The 27,893-nt window shown below is 44.6% G+C and overlaps 1 protein-coding gene across 1 annotated transcript in view; it reads left to right on the forward strand.

Moving 5' to 3' along the window:
* The window catches only part of ATP6V0B (ATPase H+ transporting V0 subunit b), a 102,020-nt gene that overhangs the window by 63,034 nt on the left and 11,093 nt on the right, over positions 1–27,893 (forward strand). Inside the window, exons 6-7 of the mRNA XM_078671714.1 lie at positions 8,104–8,155; positions 12,671–12,861. Coding sequence (XP_078527840.1) covers positions 8,104–8,155; positions 12,671–12,861 — 243 coding nt within the window. The remainder of the gene's footprint in view (positions 1–8,103; positions 8,156–12,670; positions 12,862–27,893) is intronic.

A 27,893-nucleotide genomic window follows, 5' to 3' on the forward strand; every position in this document is an offset into this window, starting at 1 on the left:
TAAGTAGCTGCCATAGACTGGAATGCCAGAGGGAAATCGCCGGAACTTCTTTCCGTTTCCAGGTGGCTGCTATGGTTACCTTAGCCGCACCTATACATAACCACATGATTGCTTAGTCCGCTCGGGTCTAGTGCTCCAGGGCCGGGTCGCAGAGCCCCAAAAGGATTCCTGCCATGGAGGACGGGATGAGGTAGCCCAACACATCTTTAATGTGTGCTAGTATTTCTTCCCAAAAGGGGCGTATAGTAGGGTAGTCCCACCAGATATGTTGGAAATCACCTAAGAGCCCGCAACCCCTCCAGCATCTATCAGAAGTATTGGAAAAGATCTGTTTGAGCATGGAGGGGTGAAGGTACCAATCCATCATTGGTACCTTCACCCCTCCAGGTATATGCTTGGTTTTTGATTAACTGTAGCTACCTATAGCAATAATCTTATTACTAACTTGTCCCATATTTGGTTCCTTGCTACATTAGACAGGTAGATTAACTGGCTCAGAAGGGAGATAACCTGAGGTGTGGCTTCTACAATGAGGCCGTTAAGGAGGTGCTGGATTCAGGTGGTAAAGCGATGCTTGTGATGTTAGATCTATCGGCGGCTTTCGACACCGTCCCCCATGAGTGTCTCCTCGCCAGACTTTTTGAGATCGGTCTGAGGGGAACGGTGTTCGGCTGGTTTCAATCTTTCTTGGCCGGCCGGCGACAAGCGGTCTGGGCCTCCACCAGCTCCGCCGTGATGCAGTCTTTAGGGGTCGGAGTCCCGCAGGGCTCAGTATTGAGCCCGACTCTTTTTAACATCTTTATGACCCCTCTGGCGGCTTTGGCGGAGTCTTTCGGGGCCCAGATCGTTTCCTACACCGATGATACCCAGCTCCTTTTCACCTGCCAGAAGGGAGCGGATTTCGATGGAGATCGTATCCAGGGTTGCCTTGGGGCTGTTTTCAATTGGTTCCATCTAAACAGCCTCAAGTGCAACTCGGATAAATCGGAGGTACTCTTTTTTGGCTGTAAAACAGAGCCAGACTGGCAAAAATGGTGGCCTGCGAATATGTTCCCTCCGGCAGCCTCCTCCCGGATAGCCAAGAACCTGGGAATTAAGATAGATGACGGTCTAACTCTGCGTCCCCAGATTCTAGGGCTTGTTGGCACTTGTTTCGGGCTTCTTCGGATGCTCCGTAAGTTCCTGCCAATACTATCGGAGGAGCATAGGAAAATAACGGTCCAGGCCATAATTGGCTCGAGAATGGATTATTCAAACATTCTCTATCTTGGCCTGCCAGAGTATCTGCTTCAAAGGCTGCAGGTGGTCCAGAACTCGGCTGCACGGGCCATTTATGGTTTATCTGGCCGTGCTAGGGTTTCTGGCCTACTGCAGTCACTCCACTGGCTCCCGATCCGGAAGCGGATAATGTTCAAGGCTTTGACCTTGGCTCACAAGGCTTTACATGCTTCTGGAGCCAAATATCTTCAGAGAAGGCTATCCTTTTATCATCCGGCAAGGTCTTTGAGGTCCGGATCTTTGTGTCTTGCTGTGGTTCCTCGTATAAAAAGGGCACGCATTGGAGGTCGGTCTTTCAGTCTGCTGGCTCCGCAGTTGTGGAACACCTTGCCAGTGGCACTGCGTAGTACCTCCAATTTGTTGGCGTTTAGGAAGGGCCTTAAAACTTGGCTCTTGCTTTAGGTAGCAGTTTTTCTTTTTAGTTAGGTTTTCTGTTTATTTTTTCTGTTTGTTTCTCTTGTTATGTTGTGATTTCAGGTACAATAAAGCGCCGGGACACTCTATGAGTAGCCGTGCGCTATACAAGTTTCAAATAACATAACCTAACATAACAAATTGCCACGCTGCATAGTCAGTCCATTTTGCCTGGTTGCATAATCCCTGAATGGCACCTATCATTTGTAAGAGGAGAGATTTATCAAGATCTTGGATTAGAATCTTGTTGACAAAGATTACTATTTGTACAATAAAGAACTCCACATACTAACACAACACAACATCTAAATTTAACGTATAAATATACGATTTTCTAAAATGCTTCCCCATCCCGCATTTTGTTCATTACCTCTGCATTGGGGCTTTACTATTTGGGATTCTCCTGAACAGTCTGATGATTATTCATCTCAACAACATAATGTTGAGTTTAGATTGAAGTTGAGCCACTACCACTCTTCTTCTTAAGAAAGGTGCCTGAATAATGGTTTACTTAGTTTTGCTCCATGTCTTTCATTTCAATTTGATTCTTAATCCTTCTGGCGCGTGACTCTCCAATAGTTGTCTTCCTCTTCGTTTGACCATCAAGTCCCATTGTGTGTGTGTGTGTGTGTGTGTGTGTGTATATATATAAATATATCTATATATATGTATATATATATATATATATATATGTGTATATATATATAGATGTATATATAGATATCTATATATGTATATATATATAGATATCTATGTATATATGTGTGTATATAGATATAGATATAGATATATATATATATCTATATATCTATATATATATATATATATATAAATTGAAATTAAAAAAGTACTTCTTGAGCAACAAATACCAGCCTAAGGTGCAGGAAACACCTCCAGACACCACTTCAGAGGGGTTGCTGGCGAGGGATGCAAGCCTTTATCACAACTTAACCTCTCTACGCAATGAAACCTCACTTCCAAGTTCATTGGAGGACAGCATGGTACTGGATGCCCCAAGTTTAACAAATTTCAAACCCAGATCTACTTTTACTCCGCTTATGTTGTATGACAACATTGACATTTTCCACGAGGTGACAGTTACAGGGATCAAAGAACTCCAGTCCTCGACATTGAAAATCAAACAAAAGTCCGGAATTTGCAACATGCAATATCACAATTTGGTTAAAAAATTGCACGCTCAATATACCATCATAGTGCGTCAAGCCGACAAAGGAGGAAATGTCGTGCTGTGGCCACGGACACTCTATTTAGAGGAAGCGTACCTTCAACTCAACGATACGCAGTGCTATAATCATTGTGATTTAACCACCTTCCGGAAAGTTCAAAGTGAACTGAACTCTTTGTTGCTGAGTTGGAAAAGTGCTGGCCTACTCAGTCTGGATGAACTAAAATTCCTCAAACAAGATTACCCAGTGATGCCGGTGTTCTATCTGATCCCTAAAGTCCACAAAAACACTGTTAAACCTCCTGGCAGGCCTATTATATCTGCGAGGGGTGGCCTGTTGGAAAATGTTACCCTGTACATTGATTTCTTTTTGCAAAATTTTGTAAAAATGCTACCCTCGTACATACAGGACTCGGGAGATTTCCTGAGAAAGTTGTCGGATATACAGTGGCAAGCTGAATACTGGTTGATTACATTAGATGTTTCAGCTCTGTATACCAGTATTCAACACATGGACGGGTTACGAGCAATTCAGTTTTACCTGGGCACCAGACCAATCCAGTTCAGTGAACATAACAAAATGTTAGTCACAATGATATCATTTTGTCTACATAACAACTACTTCATGTTTAACAACCAATACTTCCATCAGGTCAGGGGGTGGCCATGGGGGCCTGCTTTTCTCCCAGTTATGCCTGTTTGCATATGGGCTACTGGGAGAGGCAGGTCCTCTTTGGCACACACCATGGCAAGGTTGTTGATCATGTGGTACACTGGTACCGGTATATCGATGATATTTTCTGATATGGCGGGGTACCAAACTGGAAGCTGTTGATTTCATTGAGACTTTTAATGTGAACTCGTTCAATCTAGATTTCACATATAATATGAGTCAAGATCGTATCTGTTTTTTGGACGTTGAGGTTCTGATTGAGGGTAACAGGCTGGAGACCAGGCTCTACAGAAAGCCTACAGCTGGCAACACTGTGCTGCATGCGCAAAGCCATCACCCTGCACATCTGATCCGCAGTATTCCCTATGGGGAGATGCTGCGGATCAGTCGTATCTGCAGCACAGAGCCACTTTGCAAGGCAGCACAGGTAGAAAGTAAGGCCCGATTTTTAGCAAGAGGTTACACAGGGACGGCCATAGATATGGCAATTCGGAAGGCGAATGCCATCCCTAGAAGTGAGGCCCTCTTGCATAAAAGAACGCTACCATCGGAAGCGGTGGTGGCTCAACAACCGGTTAGACTGGTTCTTACTTATAACCGGCAGTACCATACACTTCGTAAAATCATCACGAAGAACTGGAACCTGGTTTGTAATTACCCGGTCCTTGGCAACTTACTTCCTCTTAGACCTGATATCTCCTGTAGAAAGGCTCGCTCCTTGAGCGATGCATTGGTTAAGCCCAGCCCGGAAGTTCTTTCTAACACCTCTTGGCTTTCAGCTAGTAAGGGTTTCAGGAAATGTGCTAGCTGTAAGGCATGCAAACATGGGGAGAGTAGAACAGAATATCTAACTCCTTTTTCCAACATCCCCCGGTTGATTCATAAACAATTAACCTGTAAGACGGAGTTTGCAGTTTATGTGCTGGAGTGTCGTCGTGGCCTGCGATATGTGGGCAGCACTAAGCTGCCGGTCCACAAACGGATACTCCAGCACATAAGGGCCATCAACATGAGTGACGCAACATATCCTGTTGCACGTCACTTCAAGGAGCAGCACGATAACCAAAGCCATTCGCTCAAGTATTTTGTGATCAATGCGGTGCCGCCCCTTCGCAGGGGAGGGAATCGTGAGGCAATTTTAAGAGTACTCGAGACCAGGTATATTCTGGACTTGGACGGCAATTATCCAGCAGGCTTCAACACCAGCGTTGATTTCTATACTTGCCTTGTATAGCGTATTGTACGCTTCCCTCTTAAAAATCCCCCCCATGTGTCTGTTCTTTAGCCACTTTACAGTTTCTCTTCTCCAAGGCACAATAATGTATTAACAACTGCCAGGGGATTCCAATTTGTGAGGTTCTGCTGGCTTGAGGTCTCCCTTCTTTACTCAATTCAGTGAGAAATTACATACCATGCATAGCATGTTAAAACAATTTTTATGCACTTTATGCTTTTTAATATTTTTGCACATACACAGAATAAGAAAACAAGTAAAAAAGATAAAAAGATGTATGTTGATTTTCTGCACAGGTTCTTGTCGCACTTTCTCCTTTTTCTTTCAAACTTTTTTATACCTGTTACATGGATTAGCTATATTAAGTGGGTAGCTTTCTTAGGGAAATTTTTCCTAATTTGCCTGACATGAATTTATATTGTTGCAATATTTAGATCTAGAACTGTTTTTTACAGTTTATACTGTATCATTCACTTATTTTCCAGCTAATTCGTTAATAGTACTGGGGTTCTTTTTTTCCACAGGATTTACAAACGTTACCCACTTGGGTTGTATCACCGTTTTTAATTATTCTGTGGAAAATCTGCAATTTTAGACATGCCTATGAATTTTTGTCCGTGATGGGGCTATTTGGCATACAATTAATTCTATTGTTGAGATATGAATTGCAACATGGTTCGTATTACACCACAGCACCTTGCTATTATTGCTTGTGATTATACTTACATAAACAAATCATGTACTCATTTCCAACAATTACCAATTGGTATGTCAATACGCAAGTTGCTAGAACTTTTAATGCTCAAATATAGCATTAAATTCTAGGCAGTATTTTCTCCATGTCTAGCTACCTTAGCCATGACGATGATTACACACATGGGAGGCATGCGTATTGGTTGGGGCTGTTTTCCAGACCCACGAAGCACAGTTACCTCCTGATTCCTCAACGTAGGTTTTATAACTGCTTAACGGTCATTACCCTTCGTTGAAAGAGCCCAGACCCTCCTCCAGTTAAGGCCTTGATACGATCATTCCTTGTGTGGTCGCAGTCAGAGAGAATAGCACTACACAGAGAGGATACCTTAGGGCTGCCCCAGTACCCAGTGGCACAAAGCTGGGATGCAATACTTGCGGATTTCCAGCTGTCGACACAGGCCCCTGTGGAGGACACACATGACTGAAGCAAGGGCAGCCGGTAAGGGGACACATACACTGCCCATCAATTGCAAGGGTGTTGGGAACTAGTATTAATTCAACATGGACGGCGAATGTGTGGATGTGCGGTGCCACTCGGACACCTATGATTAAAAGCAAGCACCAGCGTTCCAAGCTGTGGTTGGAAGGAATGACAAAGTTTAGAATCATTAAGTTCGTAGACTCAAGTTGGGCGCACTAGTTTATGTAGATTTTTTTCTTTCCTTTGTAAAAATCAAGAATCTTGCAATGTACATTGGACCAAACTGTTATTGACTCCTATACAATAAAAATTTAAGATGCAGTAGTAACTCAGGCGACACGCGGGCAATCGCCTTCAGAAATCCCGGCTCCATACTGTAATTGTAATTTGTCGAATGCCACATAGGAAATGTATTCCTTTTGTATTCTGAAATAGATGATTACTTTCTAATTGTACTGTCATGTGAGCTGTCACTGTAAGAGAACCACAAAAATGTAATAAAGAGATTCAAACAAAAAAATGAAAAGCACTCCTTGCCTGGATGGATCCCCATGTAAGTGTTAGTCCAAGCCAGCAGTGTATCAAGATTACCAACCAAATTGATCTAAAAATTAAAATAATTGCTTTAGTCCAAAGCCGAAAGAACTATTTATTTCTTAAAAGTAGCCATTCGTCCCATGTCCTTAGAGTCGAAATCGATATCATTAACCCAGAACCGAAAGACGTGTAGCAATAAATGCAGTGAAACACTGGCGCAACTGAGGTCTCTTGCCTTTTGCCTCTTTAAGAAACAAAAAAAAAAAATCTGTTCTGGATTAAGGATTTAGATTTTGACTCGAAGGACATACATAGGACTAATGGCTGCTTTTAAGAAATATAGTTTGGCCCTAGTGTTAGTGGCATATGTGTGGGAGAATTATCGAACAAGATAGTTCTTTTCAGGGTTGTTGTAACTTAGATTCTAATGATCGAGAGGATCTTTTGGTCAGGTAGAGGGTGTTCCCTTTGGAATATGTTGGTTTGCTGATAATGCTACACAGTGTTCAGGATTTTGGAAAAGCGCATCAGGGGAATCTATTTCTTGATGCTCAAGTCCCAAAGGAGTTTGAAACCCTTGTTGGAGTGAGTAGAAGGAGTCTGTAGTTCAAGATAGTTTTCTTGGATGATGAGAGTGATAAGTGGCAGGGGACTGCTGCTGGATTGCTTAGCATACAGGGCCTGGTGGACCTGTAGATGACTGGGGTACGATGTGGTCATTGATGGTATCAGATTGGTGGGTCTCTATTTTGACTTCCTCCTGCAGTGGATGCAAGCCGTGACTACGACTACTACAGCTGCTTCCTGCAGCAATTATGCAGTATCACCAGCACTTTGGCCAGACATGCAAACGTCTACATTGTGACCAACTGGCCTGGTTTGGCAAGCCCTAAGGAACAGCCAGTGCATATTTTAGGTCTTGAAATATCATAGGATTATTGTTCCTGTGACCCAGCCCAAATTTTACAACTCACTTTAAGATTTGTTTTATCACTACTGTACAACATTGAAACAGGACCAGTAACTTTACTGTATTTAAAAGTGCTTAGATGCCTTTCATTTTAGGATTATTCTGCTATAATTTGCTGTGCCATTTAACACTGCTAAAGTATTGCCATGACAGAAACTCTCAAGGCTTCTGTGTGCAGACCGCCAATGCCAAAATGATAGCTGTGAAACAGAATTATGGGTCTTACTTCATTTAATGGTTTCCATTTTTTGTTTGATATTAGCGTTTATTCTTCTATTCCCACTTTCTATTAGTATTTTTCTTTATCCTGGTAGTATTTCCGCTTCCGTTGTGGAAAAGGGTCTTCTTCATCGCACGATGTCTCAAGCATTTCTCTGTTTGCAAATGCTGCAGAGGAATTACAAGAAGGGAGTTATGCATTTTGGTTTGATGGCATCCAACGTGAAAAGTTACGCTCCATGGGTTAACTTTGACCTCTAAACGTATTGCACTCATTCTCAATGTGGTTTAAGGTATTTGGGGGGTGGTTAATCATCAATGTCTGTTTTGATTAAAGTGAATTTAGAGTTTAATTATGCTTGGCAAAGTGGGCCCACGTGCTTATGCCGGATATGTGTATTTTTTTTTCTTTCAGAACTTCTCGGGAACTACTCCGGAGACAATTGGAGCTAAAAACTACCATGCAGGTAGGTACAGTATTTATAGATGGCCCCATGAGCATTATTTCAGTAAGTCTTCAGTGGTTGTGTGCTTAGAAAGTGGTAATAGTATTATCAAAAGGTGGCTTGAGGCAGTCTAGCCTAGAACTGTCTGCTCTGTTGGCATGTGGCTCTGTTTTTATTGTTTGTGTAATGAGGAAGTGATATTTTCTAACAGGTTAGGTGTTTAGCTACGGCGATAGCTGCTCCATAATTTTAGAGCAATGTAGTATGTCGATGCTCTGCACCACTACTTTTTCAAAGCTATTTATTGTGTAATTATTTGAACGTTCATTGAAATATTAGTGTCATAACCATATGCATTCCTCATAAAACAATTGTTAATAAAATAGCTAGTACATTCACAATATGAAAGTGCTTTTTTCAGAGGATGGAAAACTGGGTTCAACACATTTATGGACTGATCGCTTTGCTGCTCTTGCAGCCAGTCAATAACTATAGTTATTGTATTACACTCTTTATGCACAAATCCTTATGGCACTGGTCCATATTTTGGATGATTAGGTGCAAGAACTGTAGTGATTGTCTCACTGATCAGCAATACTACATTCACCCTGTCTTGTGAATTCATTTGGGTCATGTGGCCAGATTTCTTCTACTTGCTACAGAATCAGTAAAATGATAATTGTCTTGTGTAGTGGCCAAATCCGTTTGCAAGTGCCAATAAATGCAGTTGGAGTGGCAGAGTAATTGTAATATTTGCTCAGTGTTCTGCAGAGGCGCACTACCACCAAGCAATTTCCTTCAAAAGAATAGCCCACTCCCTGGGTTTCAGGCACTCGTGGCTTCCATTATGCTATCACAGGGCTCACATCTGTAAATGGCTGGGAAAGCACATATGTACAGTCAAGGGACGTCACAAACACTGGTTTTATATAACCATTATGCACATCTCTGAATGCGGCTTCTAAGTAATCTAGGTTCCTAGTTATGCAGTTCTTGCATACTAAAGTAATTGACCCTGACCAATTTAGGTAAAGACTGAATTTGCCTAGGATGGATGGCTGAAAAGAACAGCTACTTGATCTCTTGTACATTTTGTATTGATATCTAGGCCATCCGCTTGTCAGAGCACTTTCTGCTCTGAACCGGTCTTCTCTCATCTCATAAGGTCTTAGATGCACAGACTGGGATGCTATTTGGTTATAAGATATAATTTTCCACAACCCTTAGAAAGGTTGACACTACATATACATCCGTTACGTTTATGCCTACAGAGTTGGTGTCTGGCTCACATGGTATTGAGCGCTGTGACCTCGTAGATTGCCATCTTATAACAACCTTCAGAATCTGTATCGGGATCTCCATAACCCCTAACTTAGTCTCTGCACATCAGCCTCTGCCAGGAGGTTGACTCCCTATCTATGCGTGTGAGGCCTTTTGAAAGAATTAGAGGTTGAAGTTCTCCCAATTGTCTCATTGCAAAACCATTCACATTGCATATTGGAGTTTGGAGGGGTCACTGATGCCACAAATGTTTAAAGAGCAGAGATTTTGGAACCAAGAGGTGAATCTGAATAAAACAAAATTATGAGTTGGAGCCCCTAGTTTGACCAGTATATCTTATGAGAAATCATGCACATTGTTGCTTTCCTCTTTGCATCAAAGTTAACATTCATCCAGTCATGAATGTTTTAAAAACATACCATTCAGACTATACAGGTGCCCTGTCCAATCCATTTTGTCCGATCATAAGAGCAAAGTAAGAACTCTGATACTTGAAACCGTTCAAAGTCGATGGATTTCCATTGCAGAGGGAAAAGCATAGGATCCCGTTACATTTAGTGTGTTAGAGACGTTCTCCAGAGATGGTGTTGTTTCCACCATCTGCTTGAAAAACAGACACTGAACTGCCTTTATAATACATTTATTGTAAATGTTTCACTATCTCGCTCTGGAGAGTGATGTAACACATAGTGTTCATCTCAGAACTTTACATCCTGGTACATATACAACAGTTGGATTCACTGACTTGTGAAAAGTCCTTTAGGAATCTGGTTTCAAGTGCTCTCACTGGTAAGCATACACACAATCAGATTTTGGGCCACCAAGTGCATTAGCCTGTAAATAAGCATGATTTACCAAATGTTTAATATTCTAGTGTAATGTAGTAATTTAATGTTCAGATAAACTGTTTCACAATTGTATTTATTTTACAAATTAAATAATTGTGTGACATTGACCAGATATACATATGTTATGGTGGTGTTTTATAGCTCTTTCTTCCTGCTTTTATAGCAGGCGGTTACGTGCCTGTGCTCTGCTGATATTCAATATCATAGCTTTTTTTCATTTGTCTTGAATTTGTGTAAGTTACGTTTGTCACGGTCCTTCTTTTAGAAATTGTTGTCACTAAAGCATTTGACATACTGATACCTTCTGTAGCCGCATGCTGAATGATTACTGGAGGCATGTTTTTACATCCTTTTATTCCGCAATTAAATGTTTATGTAGAACATTTGACTACCTTGTAGATACCACAAGCAATTGTAGCGTACTTCACATCTACCTCTAGGAAAGCCTGATTTAATAACTGATGCACTCACAACCGAGAGACAGAACATTCTCTATGTCATACTCCAAGGGAAGCAGGGACCCTATAACACTGACCTAGAAGAAGGACCCCAGTAAAAACGACTCCTTCCTCAAGCCCCGTTGCAAGACCTGTTTGAATTGACTAAAGCGGTACAGACTCGATGCCATTAATGCTCTTCATGCAGAATTATAAAGAGAAAGCAAAAATCACAAATTATTCTATATCCCAGTGGGCAGCAAAATTGGTAAAGACACCATAATAGAACAGAAAAGTCTTCTGGCTCAACCTCTAAAATCAGGACTTTTGTACATTATTTTCGCTTATGAAATTTTATAATCTGCAGAATCACTGTGGTGTGACCAAATGTAGTATTTCACCAGCAAATCAGAGCACATCACATTGACACCTAAGAACTATCCCCAATACATGGTTAATTATGTAGCACCTTTTATGCTTCTGTCATTCGGAGATTCTAGAACATAACCAGGTATATGAACAATAATGTGTTTTGAATGAATGGGCTACAGTGAATCATCGGAAGAACCCTGGGATGTTTCAGAGAGTGACTGAAAGGTCGTCAAGAGCAGGACAACAATAACAGTGAAAATAAACCAATCCTTTCCGCTTTATTCTGTGCTGCTGAGAGAAGTGGCAGGGGCTGAGAAGTGTAAGTGATGGGTGACTTCTATTTTGAGATAGGTAATGTTTATAATTAAACTTAGGCCTAGTTGATATACATCAGAAAAAACACTTCTACGGAGTTTACGGAATTATTTTGAAAAGCATCAGTACTATATTACTGGTGCACAAATAAAATATAAACCCCCAAAAATCTTCTACGCCGGCTTCTCCTCCTTAGACTATCTTGATGCCTGTGCTTTATTTTTCTGTATGGCCAGAGCTCTGTTTTTATCCTCCTCTCCTACTGGTCTCTTCTAGGTGGTACTTTGTCTACCAGGGCTTCTCACCTTCGTTGCCGTCATCTGTGGCAAATGGTACCTCCTTTTTCTGAGGCCGCCACTCTCCATGCCTCTTCGGGAAGGCTGTTCTGGCCACGTAGACCCATCATGAGTCTCTGGGGGTGGGCCTCGTATTTCCTTTTCGTTTTTCCTTGGTCCCTGCTGCTACCGGTGTGGGGGAAATTTTCTTGAGGTGTAAAAGCATGGAATCTCCGACAGTTCCAGGCTGCCCGCTACTCTACTTGCCCATACTAGTCCAGACTCTGATTCTGCCTTTGTAGTATATCTAATTACAATTCAAGAGATCTTCGTGAAGTGCTGCAGGACCTGGGGTGGAGACTATTTTATGTCTTTCATCACAAGTATAATTGATAACCATTATTACATATAACCAAGGGTTTATTAATTTCCTAAAGATACATGGATGGGGTTTTTAGATTACTAGTGACTAACTTCCTTCCCTGTTGTGTAACTTAAGTTTCCATATTCTGTGTTTTCTCCTGTTACCAGCACCTGTCCTATGTTTACCTGGGCTAGTTTGCTTCAAAGCTTGAGCAATACCAGCTAGTTTGTGTCCATGCCTTAGGAATGCTGGTGCGTTTGCAAGAAGTATGTGCTATGGTACATTCTAAACTTTGAGTTAGTGGCTGTGCTCGGTTATTGTAAATTAAAACTGTTCTGAAAAATGTTTAGGCCCTGCAGCCCTGTTTGTAGTTCTGAAAGCGTTGATAATCTTCGAAAGCAATCTGCGCTAGATCATTTAGTTACTTCTACATGTAACCTGATGAGAAGGGAGACAGCTGAAATCTGTTGAGCCTTATTCAGCTGCATCAGCAGCTTACTATTCTTGTAAAATATTGTATATACCATTATGTGTTATACTCGCGTTAAATTAGGTAAATAGTCTATTGTAAAACTGTAGCTTCATGAAACACAACTTACTTTAGACTCAACTGTGTATATAATCCCCTTCTTTTATTTTTTTAGGCTTCTCGATGTTTGGAGCAGGTCTCACTGTAGGGTTATCCAACCTCTTCTGCGGAGTGTGTGTGGGAATTGTCGGGAGTGGTGCTGCCTTGGCCGATGCCCAGAACGCCAGCCTCTTTGTGAAGATTCTAATTGTAGAAATCTTTGGCAGTGCCATCGGTTTGTTTGGGGTCATTGTGGCCATTCTACAGGTAAGTCTGTCAACATGGGTATCCATTAGTCCTGCCCTTTCACTTCTTTTACTAACTTGCCAGTCTTTTCGTTTTCGTAGTCCGACTATAGGCTTAAACTAAAAGAGCTTGTATGAAGCAATCATGTCACTGGTCCATAGTCCCAAGAGAGGCTGTTTAAGAGGATGCTGGTGCAAACAGCCCCTAGGCTGACATGAACTTGGGTGACTTCTGAATCCGATTACACTTAGGCAAGTGTTTACTAAACGTAAACCGCCCCAGGAAGTACTGGAGCATCTAGTGCTGTTCAACATATCTGCCTTCTTTCAGATCCTTTCAGACACAGGATGTATTTACTGTATGATGCTGTGAGTGTCTTTGATCTACATTATATTGCCTTTGGCATTTTAAACACTGCCTAACTCAAGTCTAATGTTGCAGTCAGCATATTGTAAACCTACCGAATGACCTTACTATAAAAACCTATTGGGTTTCAAACTTTAGCAGCACGATCCACTTTTGGTTTCAACAAACACTTAAATAGCTAGAAGCGATCTTATTACTATAACCGTTCGTCTGTCCGGGTGTTCTACCAGTGTGTGACACTGCTATCAGAATCAATGGTAGACATTTATCCCACACGTTCTATACATTATGGCACCTCTGTTAGCTTCAACTCGGAGGCGTGTGATATGCTTTCTACATACTTTTAAATGCTGCACACAGAGCCCCCTCTTCATGTTGCCCTTGTTCTCTCCCCCTTCTCCCACTCCAATACTTGCCTTTTGGGTCAAACATTTGCAAACTACATTCTTTTAAGAGTTTCAAGAGTGCCTGTTCTCCCCTGTTTGTAAGCTGTGTGGTCTCGTCTGGCCTCTTTTCCATGTTGTGTAACACTTGGCTTACTGATACCTCTTCTCTTTCTGTGGATTATTAGTTTCCTTCCCATTTATTTTGCACCTGGTCTTTTTTTTATTTATTTTTTTGATCCAGTTTTCGTGAAGCATGTGTCTCCTGCCGTCTACTGTGTAACAGATGTATGGTTTTACTGTTCCTCAACTGCTGTGGAATACCAGTCACGTCGCACAGTTTTGGATCCCCGTTTCCCTTTCTTTCACCGTGACGTCCATGTTCTTCTCTGCGCTCTCTTTTTCCAGATTACTAGTACTGAGATTTTCCTGTTTGATGTGGTATGAGGTGTCTTTTGAAATTATCTTTCACGGGTCACTCTGACCCTACCAGGTACCTGGTGTCTCTTATGCCCTACCTGTTTTGTACCCACTTTACTGTTTTGTACCTACTTTACTGTTTTGTACCTTGCCTTTACCCCTGCTTTTGCGCAATACTGAATGAATGAATGATTACGCTCTTGTATAGCGCACGACTACCCGTAGGCATCTCGGCGCTTGCTTAGGGAACCTGTCCTGGTATTCCCCTGTGAGATAACCCCAACAGGGCATCCGCAAGGTGAAAGCCAGGCATCCCGCCGCGAGGGGCCATCGTGGAGATTAAGCAAGCTATTGCCCAGAGTTGCAGAGTGTGAACTCGTGATTCAAGTAGGCACCGAAGCGAGAATTATCGATCCATGGACGTATGGACTAAAGACCCTGCCAAGTCGGGAATTGAACCCTGGTCCCGGGCTGACCTCTGCTTCAGGGTCTGCCTCCTCTAACCAGTGAGCCACACTTCTCCACTTACCCTACAGAAAAACGGTCATAAAAGCTTGTCACCTGCTCTACACCTCATGTCTGTGGCTTTTGCCCTCATCCCTTGGTTTAGTGTAGAGTCTCCCAAATTGGAGTGTGTGTGGTCTCTCCTTACCCTCCCATTACCTCTCCCAGGTGTGTGTAACTAGTCCCTCCAATTCTCCTCATCCCTTCCCGTGTGTAGGAGCAGTTGGGCCGGTCATTGTGTTCTACAGTTCTGTGTTCACCCTCAGACCTCTTTGTTCTGTAAGTGGTGTAAGTGCCATCTGACCTCTGAGTTTGTACTGCAAGTTCTTTTCTACCTGATCCTTATAGTAGCATCAAATTGTGCCCTTGGCTCATTACCGCCTCAATTAATTCAGCAAATGGACAAGTAATCAAGGCATGACCCATCACTTAAACATGTCTCTTCGGCCCAAATACCTGAAGTATTCAAAAAGTGTCAATGGGCACTTTTGAAATGCACCTGGCAATTCTCTCATTCAAGCCTTAAAGCAATAGTTTGAGCGATTAGGGTTGCAGGCTTGACTACTGTGATGCCAATTGAATGGAGAACCACATCAAAGTGCAAGTTTAAACTGCAGGTAGTCAACATTAGATAACATAGGTATTTAGTTGTTATGATGAGATTGTGATATAGTAAGAGTCTGCTGGGTTAATCCTCCTGCTATACGATGGACTTTGTAAGCCCTTGAGATCACAGTGTATTGTATTGAAAGAAACGTTGGAGTTGCATGAATAAGTTGACCTATACCTGCAGTATGTTGTGTCCATCAATGTTAGATGAACATTTAAAAATATAATAAAAATAATTGTATAAAATTGTATTGCTTTTTTGAACGAGGGACGGCGTGATTCTGTTGCTGCTTTTCGCCCACTGCTCGCGGCCCCCGCTTCGCGGGCGCCGCTCGAGGCAACCATCAGTGAGGACTCCCTGACACCTGGAGGAGCCCACCAGAGACTTCCCACCCCTGCGGGACTGCGAGGACCAGCGGGCGCTGCGCCTGAAGACTCGCCGCAGCTGGTCCTCTTCCCGCCCCCCTCCCGCTATATATTGACAACGTCTGACGCGTATGCGGGACGCGTGCGGGGCAAAGCGCGGGCAAAGGGCGGGCCCTCTGAGGCCCTCAGAGACCGAGTGAGCCGGGCAGGGCCTACTCCCTTCCATCCATTTGATTTTTACTGTTATTTGGTCCACTTATCCACATTGACCCAAAGTCCGGTCCAACCGTTTCCTGAGAAGGCTGGGTGTAGTTTTAACGGCCCCCTTGACAATTATTTCACAAAGGCTCATATCGATCCAGACAGGGAGAAGACTCTGGCAGAGCGTAGGGCTGAGCGCCGTCGCTTTGTCGAAAGTATGAAGAATAAGGTTTCCTCAGATTCCCCGCTCAACGCCCTTTCCCTTACTGTCGGATGTACCTCCAGCAATGAAGATCTTCTATCTTTGGAAAGCTTTCCACTTTTGTTACGAAGCTGCACTCCAACACCTTTAGTCCATATAGACCAGCCCACAAGCGACATTCCTCCTTCTAGTTCGATAATGTTCGATGCTGACTCGATTACCCGGACCTCGGTCCAGGCTAAACCTGTTTAAAATAAATCGAAAAAACCAGTGCAGGCAAAGATTCATGGCCCACCACCTGCAAAAAGAAGACGGAAGGGGGGGGACCCGCAAAAGCCAAAGATTAGTCATACCGATTTTGGCAAACCTTCCAAGCCTATCAACAGAACTGCTATGGTCCCAGTGGCCGCTCAAGTTAATACGACAAACCCGGCACCTCTGCCACCTTTGGTACCAGTTGTACAATCTGTGAACACTAATGCTCCAATTGTTATTCCTGATGACCCCTCCCTAATGGATGTTTCTACTGCCGCCTCATTGGATAACATGGAACACCTAATAAGGTCTTTCATCTTACCCATTATAGAGAGGTTGAGGAGGGTGGAGAAAAAGCTTGAGGACATTGAGGCTGTAGTTAGTAATCACCAGGGTTCATCTAAGGTACTGGTGAGTGGGGTTCCTGTACCATCAGCCGTGGTGACTTTGTGCATTCTCGGCGCTCCTAAAGGCACTTCCCAATCCATTAAATTAACGAACCCCAAGCAACAGAAGGTTCCTCCCCCCAAGCAGAATAACAACTAAGCTTCCAAACCAGTTAGTGCAGCCATGATGGGACCTGGAAAACCATCTGCTGGGTATCCACAGCAGACCACAAGGGGTTCCACCAGACATACCAGGTCACCCTCTCGTAAAAGCCCCCAAGTGGAATTGCTTCCTGAAGCTGCCCCGTATGTGGTTGTTCTGACGGGGGTCCCTAGTTTGCCAGTTAATAAGAGGGAGGGGTTCTTTCAGCTTAAAAACAAAATTATGCACTGGCTCGCCCAATTTAGCCCACTCACACATAACATCAATGGTGATATTGTCCACGTTCGACGACTCTCTTGGCTGGGCAGTAGGGTCAAGGACAACAATGGAGATCTAGTTGTCGTAAATTTTAGAGACCCTCGAGCAGTCAATTATATATTAAATTGGCCCCAGGGTGGAGGCAGTAACTCCATTGTCCCGCGTCCCCTGACTTATTTTTACCCCAGATCCCTAGTGTTTTCCCCCACCTATACTGGTGGCCAGGTACCCAACCAGATCGTCCCCCTAATGTCTTACAATATTGGGTATCCGTCACAAGCCCCACACCCTCATCATGTTGCTGACCCCTTCGGGTGGAATACTGTACCTCCTAGGTCTAACAGAAACCCTAATAGGAGAATGGAACACCTGAGACCTTTCACACCCTTGGAGTCAGTAAACAGGTTCGATGTCTTCTCTGGTCTGGACGACTGCGATTGAAGATTAGTCTGACCAGGGCATGGGTGGCCACATAAATGAAACGGGCGAGGGTGTGATCGGTGGAGAAGTCCAATTTATTGAACCCCTTCCCGAGTTGTCAGTCACCACTGTGGTTGCGTTACCTGATTCCCCTGCGACGTCTTCAGGCAAGCGTATATCCTGTTTGTCTATTCTTTCCTGGAATTTAGCCGGAATCCAGGGTAAATTAGACTCCCCAGAATGGGGGTCTTTTATTGACACTAAGGATGTATGCATGTTTCAGGAGACATGGGTACGGGAGGACAAATGGCGGTCAGGATATGCAACCTTCTTAATCCCAGCTAAATGGGAGGGGAGAGGACGGCCCTCGGGGGGTCTTTGCATTTGGGTGGCATCCCACCTGGGATGCATGGCTAGGGCCCTTAAAACCAACTCACTGGATGTTCAGTGCGTGTTGTTGGAATGGTCGAACCGTACACAACTTGCGCTGATTAACGTATATTCCAGACCGGTGGGTGTAACAAGGCCATCACCCACCTTTGATGAGCTCTCCTTATTTTTGCCCACATTACCAAAGGGTGCTACGATCCTGCTGGGGGGAGATTTTAATTGCCAGTATGAGCCGCTAACCCAGACTATGGAGGGAGCACTTCTGGAGGAGGATGACCAGTGGGGAATTCCGCAATTAGTTGGTCCCCCAGCTAAGCCATGGACTCCCCTAGCAACACAAATTCTGGCACTTACTCTCAGTAACTCTCTGAGGGCTTGTAATGGCCGATCTAGGAGTGACATCCCCTCAAAACCTACTTTTAATAAACCCGGGCAGGAGTCTCATTTGGATTACATCCTTGTTCAGACTTCGGACTGGAACAAGGTTTCTGACTTCGAGGTAGTCCAAAGAAGTGATAGCGACCACCATGCGCTGATTCTCTTGCTGGTTTCGCCCAGTGGTTTTATGGATGACCAGCCGGCAGAGGCATCCCCAGATCTTAATTTAATTTTAACTAACGATAGGTGTAGAGTTCGATGGACTAAGCTCTTGGACAATCCGGCCCATATCACCGAGCTTTATGCAAGGATCCTCCCCACATTTGAACGCGTTGGGGCCCTCATTAACCAATCCTCTCCGGAAGAACTTTTCCCCAAGCTGGGTACCCTCCATACGGATTTGGTGGATATCCTTGTGGAACTCCTAAACCCAGTTGTGAGGAAAGGGCCCCGTAGGGGGCAAAGACCCTCGTGGTTCAATTCAGCTTGTAGGAAGGCAAAGGCCAACCTGCTCGCTGCACTGAAGCACCCCAGGGACATAGAGTTAACTAAGTTGAGGAGGGCGGAGCTGAAGCAAGCCATCCACCATGCAAAGGTGGATTGGGACTATTCCAACTAGGAAAATATGCTGGCCTCCCTTCAGGCTAGAGATGCTCGTAAATTTTGGCAGATAGTGAGAACAGGATCTGCCGAGCCGACTCAAGCTGTGGAGGCCAACATAGCGGCTTCGGTGTGGGAAGATCACTTCCGCAGTCTTTATGAAGAGGTTGGCCCGGGCCTGAACAAGCCCCAAGCTGGGTTATTATTTGAACATCTTTCGCCCCCCGGTGGGTCAACTGTGCAAATTTTAACTATGGAAGGGGCTGAGCCATTGCAATTTTCATTAGGGGAGGTCTCTAACACAATATCTAAACTGCCATCAGGAAAAGCCCCCGGATTAGATAAAATCCCGGGTGATCTATTTAAGCACCAACCTAGGGTCTGGGCTCCCTACCTGCTAGTAGTTTTTAATGCAATCCTTCGTGGAATGGCGGTCCCCAGCACTTGGTTGGGAGCAGAGATTGTACCTATTTTTAAAAAGGGTTCTCCTCTGCTCCCAGCCAACTATAGGCCAATCAGCCTCATTGATGTTTCACAAAAAGTTTTCACGAGGCTGATTCTCGACCGCCTGCAGGAATGGATGACGGACCACTCAATTTTAGGCACGTTCCAGGCGGGGTTCAGGAGTAAGGTGTCAACCACAGATCAAATCTTTCGGCTGGCCCTTCTCTTCTGGAAGACGGTGCAGGTGGAGGGGGGTACATTGTATACCGTCTTTGTCGACCTCCGTGCAGCGTTCGACTTGGTTCCGCGGAGCAAACTTTGGACGGTACTTGCCAAACTCTGCATCCCCCCCGCTCTTTTAGACATCATTGTTCGCCTACATACACACAATTATGCACAGGTTAGGTGCGGGAGGATGGGTTGCCTCTCTAGAAGATTTCCCTTTGGCAGAGGGGTAAGGCAGGGCTGTGTTCTTGCACCGACCCTGTTTTGCCTCTTTGTCAACGGGGTAATCGACTTTTTAAACAATGTCACCAACACAGATGCACCTAGGCTCGGCGGCAGCAGGGTGCCCGCAATTATGTTTGCGGACGACACCCTGCTGCTGTCGAAATCCCCTATGGGGATTCAGCGTATCCTGCAGGGGTTTGAGGCATTTTGTGGAGAGCATGGTCTCGAAATAAATGCCCTGAAGACTAAGTACATGATCTTTAATCCCCCCAAAAAAACACGACCCAACCCATCTATTGGCCTGAATAGATTAGAAAGAGTCTTTACGTTTGAGTACCTGGGCGTGACCATGAATGATAAACTGGAATGGGGTGATCACCAGGCTAAGTCCCAGCTCAGATTGGCTCAATTAACAGGGGGAATAATTAGGCTAGTAAATTCTAATAGATCATCTGTTAGGCCGCTAGCCCCCTCGCTGGAGATTTATAGACTACAGGCCAGAGGAGCGGTCCTCTATGGTAGTGAACTCTGGGGATATGCCTGTAAAAAAGATTTAGTCACTGTAGAAAACAAGTTTCTTAGACAACTCCTAAAGTTACCGGCAAGTACACCACTTCTGCCTCTTAGGCTGGACCTGGGTCTGAAACCTTTGGACGAAGTGGTGGGTGTGAAGCCTTTAACTTTTTGGAGAAGATTATGGTCCACTCCCGAGTTAGCCAATTATAGGCAGAAACTGCAGGAAATTCTTGCTCTCCCTGCCATAGAGAACATTCCGTGGTTTAAATACATAAAAACTGAATCTGCCCGGCTGGGCCTTCCGTCCCTGTGGAGTGATCCTGAGGTGGCACGCCAGGGTTTGTCCCGTAAACATCTGGTGGCAACCTTTTATGCACGTAACCTGGCATCCCATACACAGGGTACACGTCCAGACTCTTTGGCTAACATCTTTCTCGGGGTGAAAGACTTCTATAAGTTCGAGTCAGTTTTCGACGACATCTTTCCAAATTTGGCCAGGAAGTTATATCTCCAATGGCGGTACACCACTCTTCCGCTAAGAGCATTTACCAGTAAATGGAAGCAGCAGTCCCTGGAAAACTGTCCTGGTTGCAATTGTAGGCTTGAAGATTAACTGCATCTAGGCTTCTTTTGCCCTGCCTACATTGCGGCCAGAAGGTTTTGGGTAATTCCTTTATGTAAAAATTTAGGGTTCCGCAAATCCTCCGAGGCCTTCAGAATTCTTAAAACTGACCTATCAAAAGTGACTGTTTTCGCAATGGCCAAGTTTTTAGAAGCAGCATGGCACAAGAGATTGCTCCTAATTCCAAGGGCACCTCATATCTGAGCCTCTTTTTGTGCTATTTTGTGCTAAAATTTCTGTGTTAGGTTACTATATGTAAGATTTTAGTTTTATTGTTAAAATTGTTTTTATTTGCTAATCTGTATTATTTTTAGACCGTTTAAACAACCAGTAGTGGCTTACTGGATTGTTATACAGAATAGGTGACGCATTCTCTCTCTGTACTTATGTTCTATTCCGTTGCTGATGTAACACTGTCTGATTTTGCTGTATCAATTTTATGCTTTCTTTTATGGCAAACTGCCGAAATAAAGACTAATTGATTGATAAAAAGAAAAGCAGGAGGTCGCCCAGAAGGCTGGTTTAAGGAGATTGGGACAAGTTCACATGCCAGTAGGCCTATATTTGGTTGACCGGCTCATCCGGGACTACTTGCAAGTGGTGTTTGCTGTTGACAAGCTTACCTTAAACATTGACTCGCTTTGAGCAGGCAAATCTCTTCCTCGGAGTATAGTATGCTGCCTTAAAACTCTTAAGAATCTGTGCATTCACAAGAGACGTCCTGTTTTGAGGTGGTGAGAACGTTCAAAACCAACTATATAGAAGTTGCTACTCGTGGTTTGTAGTTTGCAGGTTGACAAAGCACCTAGAGACAGCCTGGTGGCAGCGTGCCATAGAAAAGCACACCGCTTCTCATCTTAGCCAGTCCTGTATCATGGTAAAGGTATGCACAAAATGATGCTGCTGTTCTTATTTAGCAGTTGGATGTTGTAGAGGGATTTTGACTGACGGCAAACATTTATTTTAAGTGTGTGTGCACAGTGTGAGTTACTTTGATGGACGTTTTGTTATCCTAGCCGAGTAGCAGCACTGCTGAATGTATGCTTCAAAGTCTGCTTTTTTATCTTAGGCAGTTCAAGGTTAGTACACACAGAATTTACTACTATCTTCTCCATGCTAGTCAACCCAACTCTACTAATCATTAGTTCGGAGCATAGACATTAGTTTTAAATGTTGTTTACTTATTACAATCTGAAGCTCCTTCCTCGTTCAAGGTACTGTCTTTTTAGTCCTTCTGAAGTCTTTTATCCATCTAGTCTTTATTCAGTGACTGGTGCACAGATTCCTTTATCCACTGACTGGTGCACAGATTCACACAGCGAGAGGTGTTTACTAATACCCTTGCTCCTGGTTTAAGTTACTCCATACAATTTCATATTGTAGATGGATATTTTCATGGCCAGACAAAAAGAGCTTTGCTATGCATTCTCTGCTGGCAATTCGACCATTCGAGTCTAGCACATATGTTCTGACGGAATCTTTTGACTTGTGGTAACCCTTTCAGATGGGTTGGGTGATCAAGAATTGGATCATATACCACCCGTGAAAGTAGGGGTTGTAGAACAGGGCCCTCAATAAATTCTCCTATTTATTTAGAGGCACAGCGCCTTTCCCAGGATTTACTTGGAGGCAGTATGATAGTCAACACATATTGATTGCAACGTTCCTGGTGCAACCTATGCATGAAATAAAAGGTTCCAATACTGACCGAGCTATTTTTGCTTTTTCATCCTTCCAACATGCAAAGAATAAACGCATTGCGTTGTGTAAATATAACACTTCTAACTGCAGACTCCTCACCAGGCGAATATCTCCAGGTGCCAGTCTGTCTGGAAACTCAAAAAGCAGTGTTCCTGCAGTCCGGTAGGTGGTACCATGTGAGTTCTCGTCAACGCTGCCCTGCTACGGAAGTGACACATGGAGCTGCATATAAGCTCCCCCGATGGATGCTGACTTCAGTTCCTACATTTCTGTGCCTTTAAAACACTGAATCGGAGCTCTGCTCTTCTTTTTCTATTTTTTTCCCTTCACTTTGTGTAGTCATTTTCTGTTTCCAAAAATTTTCCAGTAAGCAAGGGAACACTTACGCCGACGACTCTCAAATTGTTATTTCTCTATCCCAATCTGACCAAGCCTCGACCTCTCCCCTGCAAGTTGGTCTTAGTGAGATATCCGATTGGATGAATCTCAACTTGCTCAAACTAAACGGTGGGAAGACTGAGGTTCTGGTCCTTGGGAAAAATCCTGATTTCAGAAGCTCTAGGCATTGGCCAGCTGGAATGGGCTCACTTCCAGCTCCTTCAGAGCATGTGCGCAACCTGGATGTGGTCATAGATAATGGTCTAACAATGAAATGTCAGGCCAACAAAGTAGCAGCCATCTGTTTCACCATCCTGCGCTGGCTGAGAAAAATCTTTTGGATGCTGCCGTCTGACACCCAGAGGTCGGTAGTGAACGCCTTGGTGACCTCCCGGTTGGACTATGGCAACATACTCTACCTGAGGGCAACCAAGGCAGTCACGCGTCGTCGCCAACTGGCTCAAAATGCCGCTGCACGTCTTCTCTGTGGCTGCCGGAAAACTGACCACATCACAGAACGCCTCCGTGAGCTTCATTGGCTCAGAGTTGAGAGTCGCGTAAAGTTTAAGGCTTTGAGCTACATGCATAGGATCAAGACCGGGAATGCTCCCCCCTATTTGCAGTCCCTTGTCAAAATCTACACTCCTTCTCGCTCTCTCCGTTCTTCCTCACAAAATGTATTTTGTGTACCTAAGTACAGACTATCTAGAATTGGTGGCAGCTTTTTTTCGTGCTTAGGGCCTAAACTCTGGAACTCTCTCCCCCTTGACATTTGCGTTGAGGACTGTCATGCTCGCTTCCGCAGAGCCGTCAAAATCTGGCTCTTTATTCAATAATCTCTGTTTTGCTAGTGCTTTGTTGCTCTTTGCCTTTTAGCGCCGGGAAACCCTTCTGGGTAGCTGTCGCGCTTTATAAACTCAATAAATAAATAAATAAAACGTGTTGCCCCCTGAACACTGCAGTGTTTAAGCCTTGTAGGGACAGTTGTTAACAGATGTCTGTGACAAAGCCCCACAAATTGTTTCAGGTGGTTGGGTTCGGCGCACAACTCTGAAGACCTGTGACAACTGCACCCAGACTAATCCTCATGCCATTCGTGAATATAAGGGAAAGCTGTATGTGGCAAAGCACTGCAAGACTCCACACAAGGCTTATTTCAGGTCGAAGTCAGGAGTGCAAATCTACTACTGAAGTCGTTCCCAAGGCAGATCTTCTTTCTTTGCCATCAAAGTTTTGATAAGTTAAAGATTAAAACCTAAGCACAAGAGGAGCTTAGCACCATCCTGCCACTCCAGAGAAGGCACCAAGGTGTACTGTGTCTCCAGCCATCGTTCCTGTTACACTGAGGAGCTGATTCGGTGTTTTGTCCTGATAAACACCAAGTTCAGCCTGGTCTCAGAGAAAATGGTTCTGAGGCTTCTTGGTCTGCTTCCTTCCTGGATCCTGCTTGCTGACCATGCCCAGTGGCATATGCCCGATCTGCAGTGGAATTTGAAGTCTCAGTGGGCCCAGCACTTAGGAAACCTGTTGAATTCTATCCCAGTGTTGGATGAGACTGCAAAAGACCTGAAGAGGTGGTTGCTCCACTGCAGTTGGAACAGCAGCAGGCCTCTCTCTCTAGCCCAACAAGATTTTATGGTGGTCACGAACACATCACTGTTGGGTTAGGGAGGCCATCTGTGAGTGGTGGACATCAGGGGACTCTGGTGTTTCCGGCAGAGTCCCAACTCAACATAAATCTGTTGGAGCTGTGGGTGATTTGCTTGACGTTGAAGACCTTCCTGCTGGTTCAGGTTTTCACGCACAACACAATTGTCATGTGGTACTGCAAAAAGCAGGGCAGATGGGGGTGTGGGACCTGTCTCATGAGGTTCTGCACCCCTGGAGCTGGCTGAGCCATCGGTTTATTTCTCTGGTGACACAGCACTTGGTAGGATCTTTAAATGCAAAGGCGGATGAGCTTAGCCACTGACTAGTAGAGGATCACAAATGGTAGTTATTTCTGCAGGTGACATGGGGCATCTTTCAGTAATAGGGCAAATCCTGGCTCGATCTCTTTACGACCATCGAGATTGCAGAATGTCACCAGTTTTACATGTTGAAGATCCAAGGAAAGCTGTTCTTGGAGGCGCATTCTACATGCAGTGAAGTACAGGACTCCTGTACTCCTTACTGCTCCTGCCTCTTCAGCCCGAGTGGTGAAGAAGATGAGGAATGACTGGGTCCAATTCATCATCGTGGCTCTAGATTAGACCAGAGAATGTTTTACCTGGAACGTCTGAGTCTCAGCATTTGTCCTCCAATCGGACTGCTGCTACACGAGGATCTTCTGTCGCAGGAGCAGGGCAGAGTCTTGCACTCAGGCTGGTGCAATATGCACTTCCATGCGCGGAGATTGAGAGGTGGTATCTGACCTCCTTCCACCTTACTTCTAAAGTTGTTGGTGGGATCCTGGCAGCCGAGTGTCCCCTCTACTAAATCAGTGTATAGTGGACAGTAGAATACGTTTGTGGCTTGGTGTAACTCCCGCTAGATCTACTCGTTGCATGCCAAAGTGTCAGATGTGTTGCTTTTTGTTTTGTCTTTGGCCCAACAAGGACTTGCTGTGGGCACGATGAAAGGTTATTTGCCAGCGTTATGGCCTTTTTACGTGTGAAGGGCAAGCCGCCCTTGTTCAAATCACCCTTTGTGATACTTTTTATAAAAGGTTTACATCATTTGTTTCCATCAAAGCCCTATGTGATGACATGGTCCTTACTGTCCTCGTGTATCTCTTTCAAACAAATGCACAGTTGTCCATTGTGCCTCCTCACATTAAAAACTTTTTATATTTGTGATGACATAGGCGTAGTGTTTGAGCGAGCTGCAGTCCTGCTCTATCCAGCCTCCTTATATGTGTTATGGACTCTAGCAGAATTCTTACTGAACGTGGTGATGCTTTTTCATATCCGACAATCCATTACTCTTCTGACTTTCTTTGTGTCGCTTTATGCTTCGAAAGAGGAAGAGAGACCGCTGCTTGGGATAGGTATATGCTTTTACATTGATTGTACCAAGGAACACCAAGTAACCGATCAGCTCATTGTAGTGTTCTCTGGTGCAAAGAAGGACAAGGTGTTGCAGAAACTGACCACCTCTCTATGGATAGTTCTCTTTATTAAGATCTGTTATGCATTGGCTATAATTCACCCTTCAGAAGGCCTGAACGTTTATTCCACCAGAGCTAAAGCTGCTAACACTGAGTTTGCATGTGGAGTGCCTGAACAATGTCAGACTGTGTGGTGGGCATCAGTGCACATGTTCATCAAGCAGTACTGCTTTTTGATCTGAAGTACTTCACAGACCATACACCTTGGGTGCTACTGCTTTGGTATATATTCACAAGGTGAGGTATCTGCGGTTAAAAGTATCTGTGAAAAGAACAAGTTACTTATCTTCTGCAACGCTCTTTCTGGTGGGTACTCGAACTGCAGATTCCTTATCACCGTCCCATCTCCTCATTCTATGGAATGGCCTTTTCCATCTAATCAGTTTAGGAAACCGCACACTGCTGCTGGATTCTGCATATGAGGACGAGACCAAACTTATGACAGAAACTGACAGCACGCAGGGGTGACGCTTACATGCTTCGGTTTCTCACTTTCAGAGCAGAACAAAGTCTGCATGAATGGACATAGTGGCACCTACTGGCATGCGGGCTCACCATGTTTTACACTCCGGATCAGGTCTAGTTCTTGGGGATATACGCAAGGTGAGTAATCTGTGGTTAGGGTATTCATAGAAAGAACGTTACTGAAGGTAGGTAATTTCCTCTTGCGCTGTGATATGCTTTAGGGGGTCTCGAGCGGGGGACGGGTGGGGGCATAGGGGGTAGGGAGGGGGGGAATGTGTGGGTGTGTGTGAGAGATATGTAATCCTATTCCTACTTATGCTGCTGCTTCAAATACTGTGATCATCTGAGGGTTGGTGAGAGAGCTTGGGAAAAGAACACTATTACTGCCCAGCACCCATGCCTCCCTCTGATCATAGCCTTTGTTGGGATCATTTAGCAAACTTAGGAAGACTAGAGGATGGAGTTAGGGGAGCGAGGTAAGGGAGATTCCTGGCCTGAGATTCAATGAGTATTTGGGATCAGGGGGTAGAGACTGAGGGTGTGGAGAGAGCTGGAGGACCGAGGAGGGGATAAAGAGGAAAGGTGTGAGACTGGTGGTAATATCAGCATGTCAATCCAATGCAAGGACTAACCCTCTTGCTTGTGTCTCCATGAAGTTTGTAACCCGTTAGCAGACAATGGGTGGGGAATGAGGTCTCCTGCTGTGTCTAAGCGCCTTAGGGATTGAATCACTGCAGGAAGTAAGCTCAAATGCTGGGCGGATAAGTGTGTTCGAGGCATGTGGGCTGCTAAGTTCATATCTTTAGCATAGATCGCCGCCTAGTGTTGGGTCCGGATGATTGCACATTGTTGTCCTGGAAGAGTCTTGGAAGTATCACGAGATAGGTGGCTCCTCCCCTGGACTACAGTGCGCATGGGCATCGACTCCATCCCCAGATTGTTTTTTTCCGCCATTGGGTTCGGATGTGATTTCGACGTCTCCTGTTCGGAATCGTGTTAGAACTTTTTAGAGGCCAAAAGGCCTTCTTTGCACCGTCGGTATTGTTCGTGTTCGGTCCCGTCTATCTTCCAGCTCGTGGAGTCGGATATCCGGGGGGTCGTGTGACTCTTCGGTGATCGGGGCCTGGTCGACGCAGCAAGACTTCGACGGCATGGAACGGAGTCCGTTCAAGAAATGTCCCGTGTGTGGATCCAAGTACCCACACATTGACGTCCATCCTGTGTGCAACAAGTGCCTGTTGCCGGACCACGACGAGGCCAACTGTATGGCCTGTTCGAGATTTCGATCGAAGAAGACGATCAAGCTTCGGCGCGTGGCGCGCCTAGAGGCCCAGCGATCGGCTCCGGCACCGGTGGACATCTTTGACGACCCCGAAGCAGACGAGCAAGTGCGTCACCTGCAGATTTCACCTACACCGGTGGAGGTAG

Source organism: Lissotriton helveticus, chromosome 1_2 (genome assembly GCF_964261635.1).
Source record: "Lissotriton helveticus chromosome 1_2, aLisHel1.1, whole genome shotgun sequence".
Taxonomy (NCBI): Eukaryota; Metazoa; Chordata; class Amphibia; order Caudata; family Salamandridae; genus Lissotriton; species Lissotriton helveticus.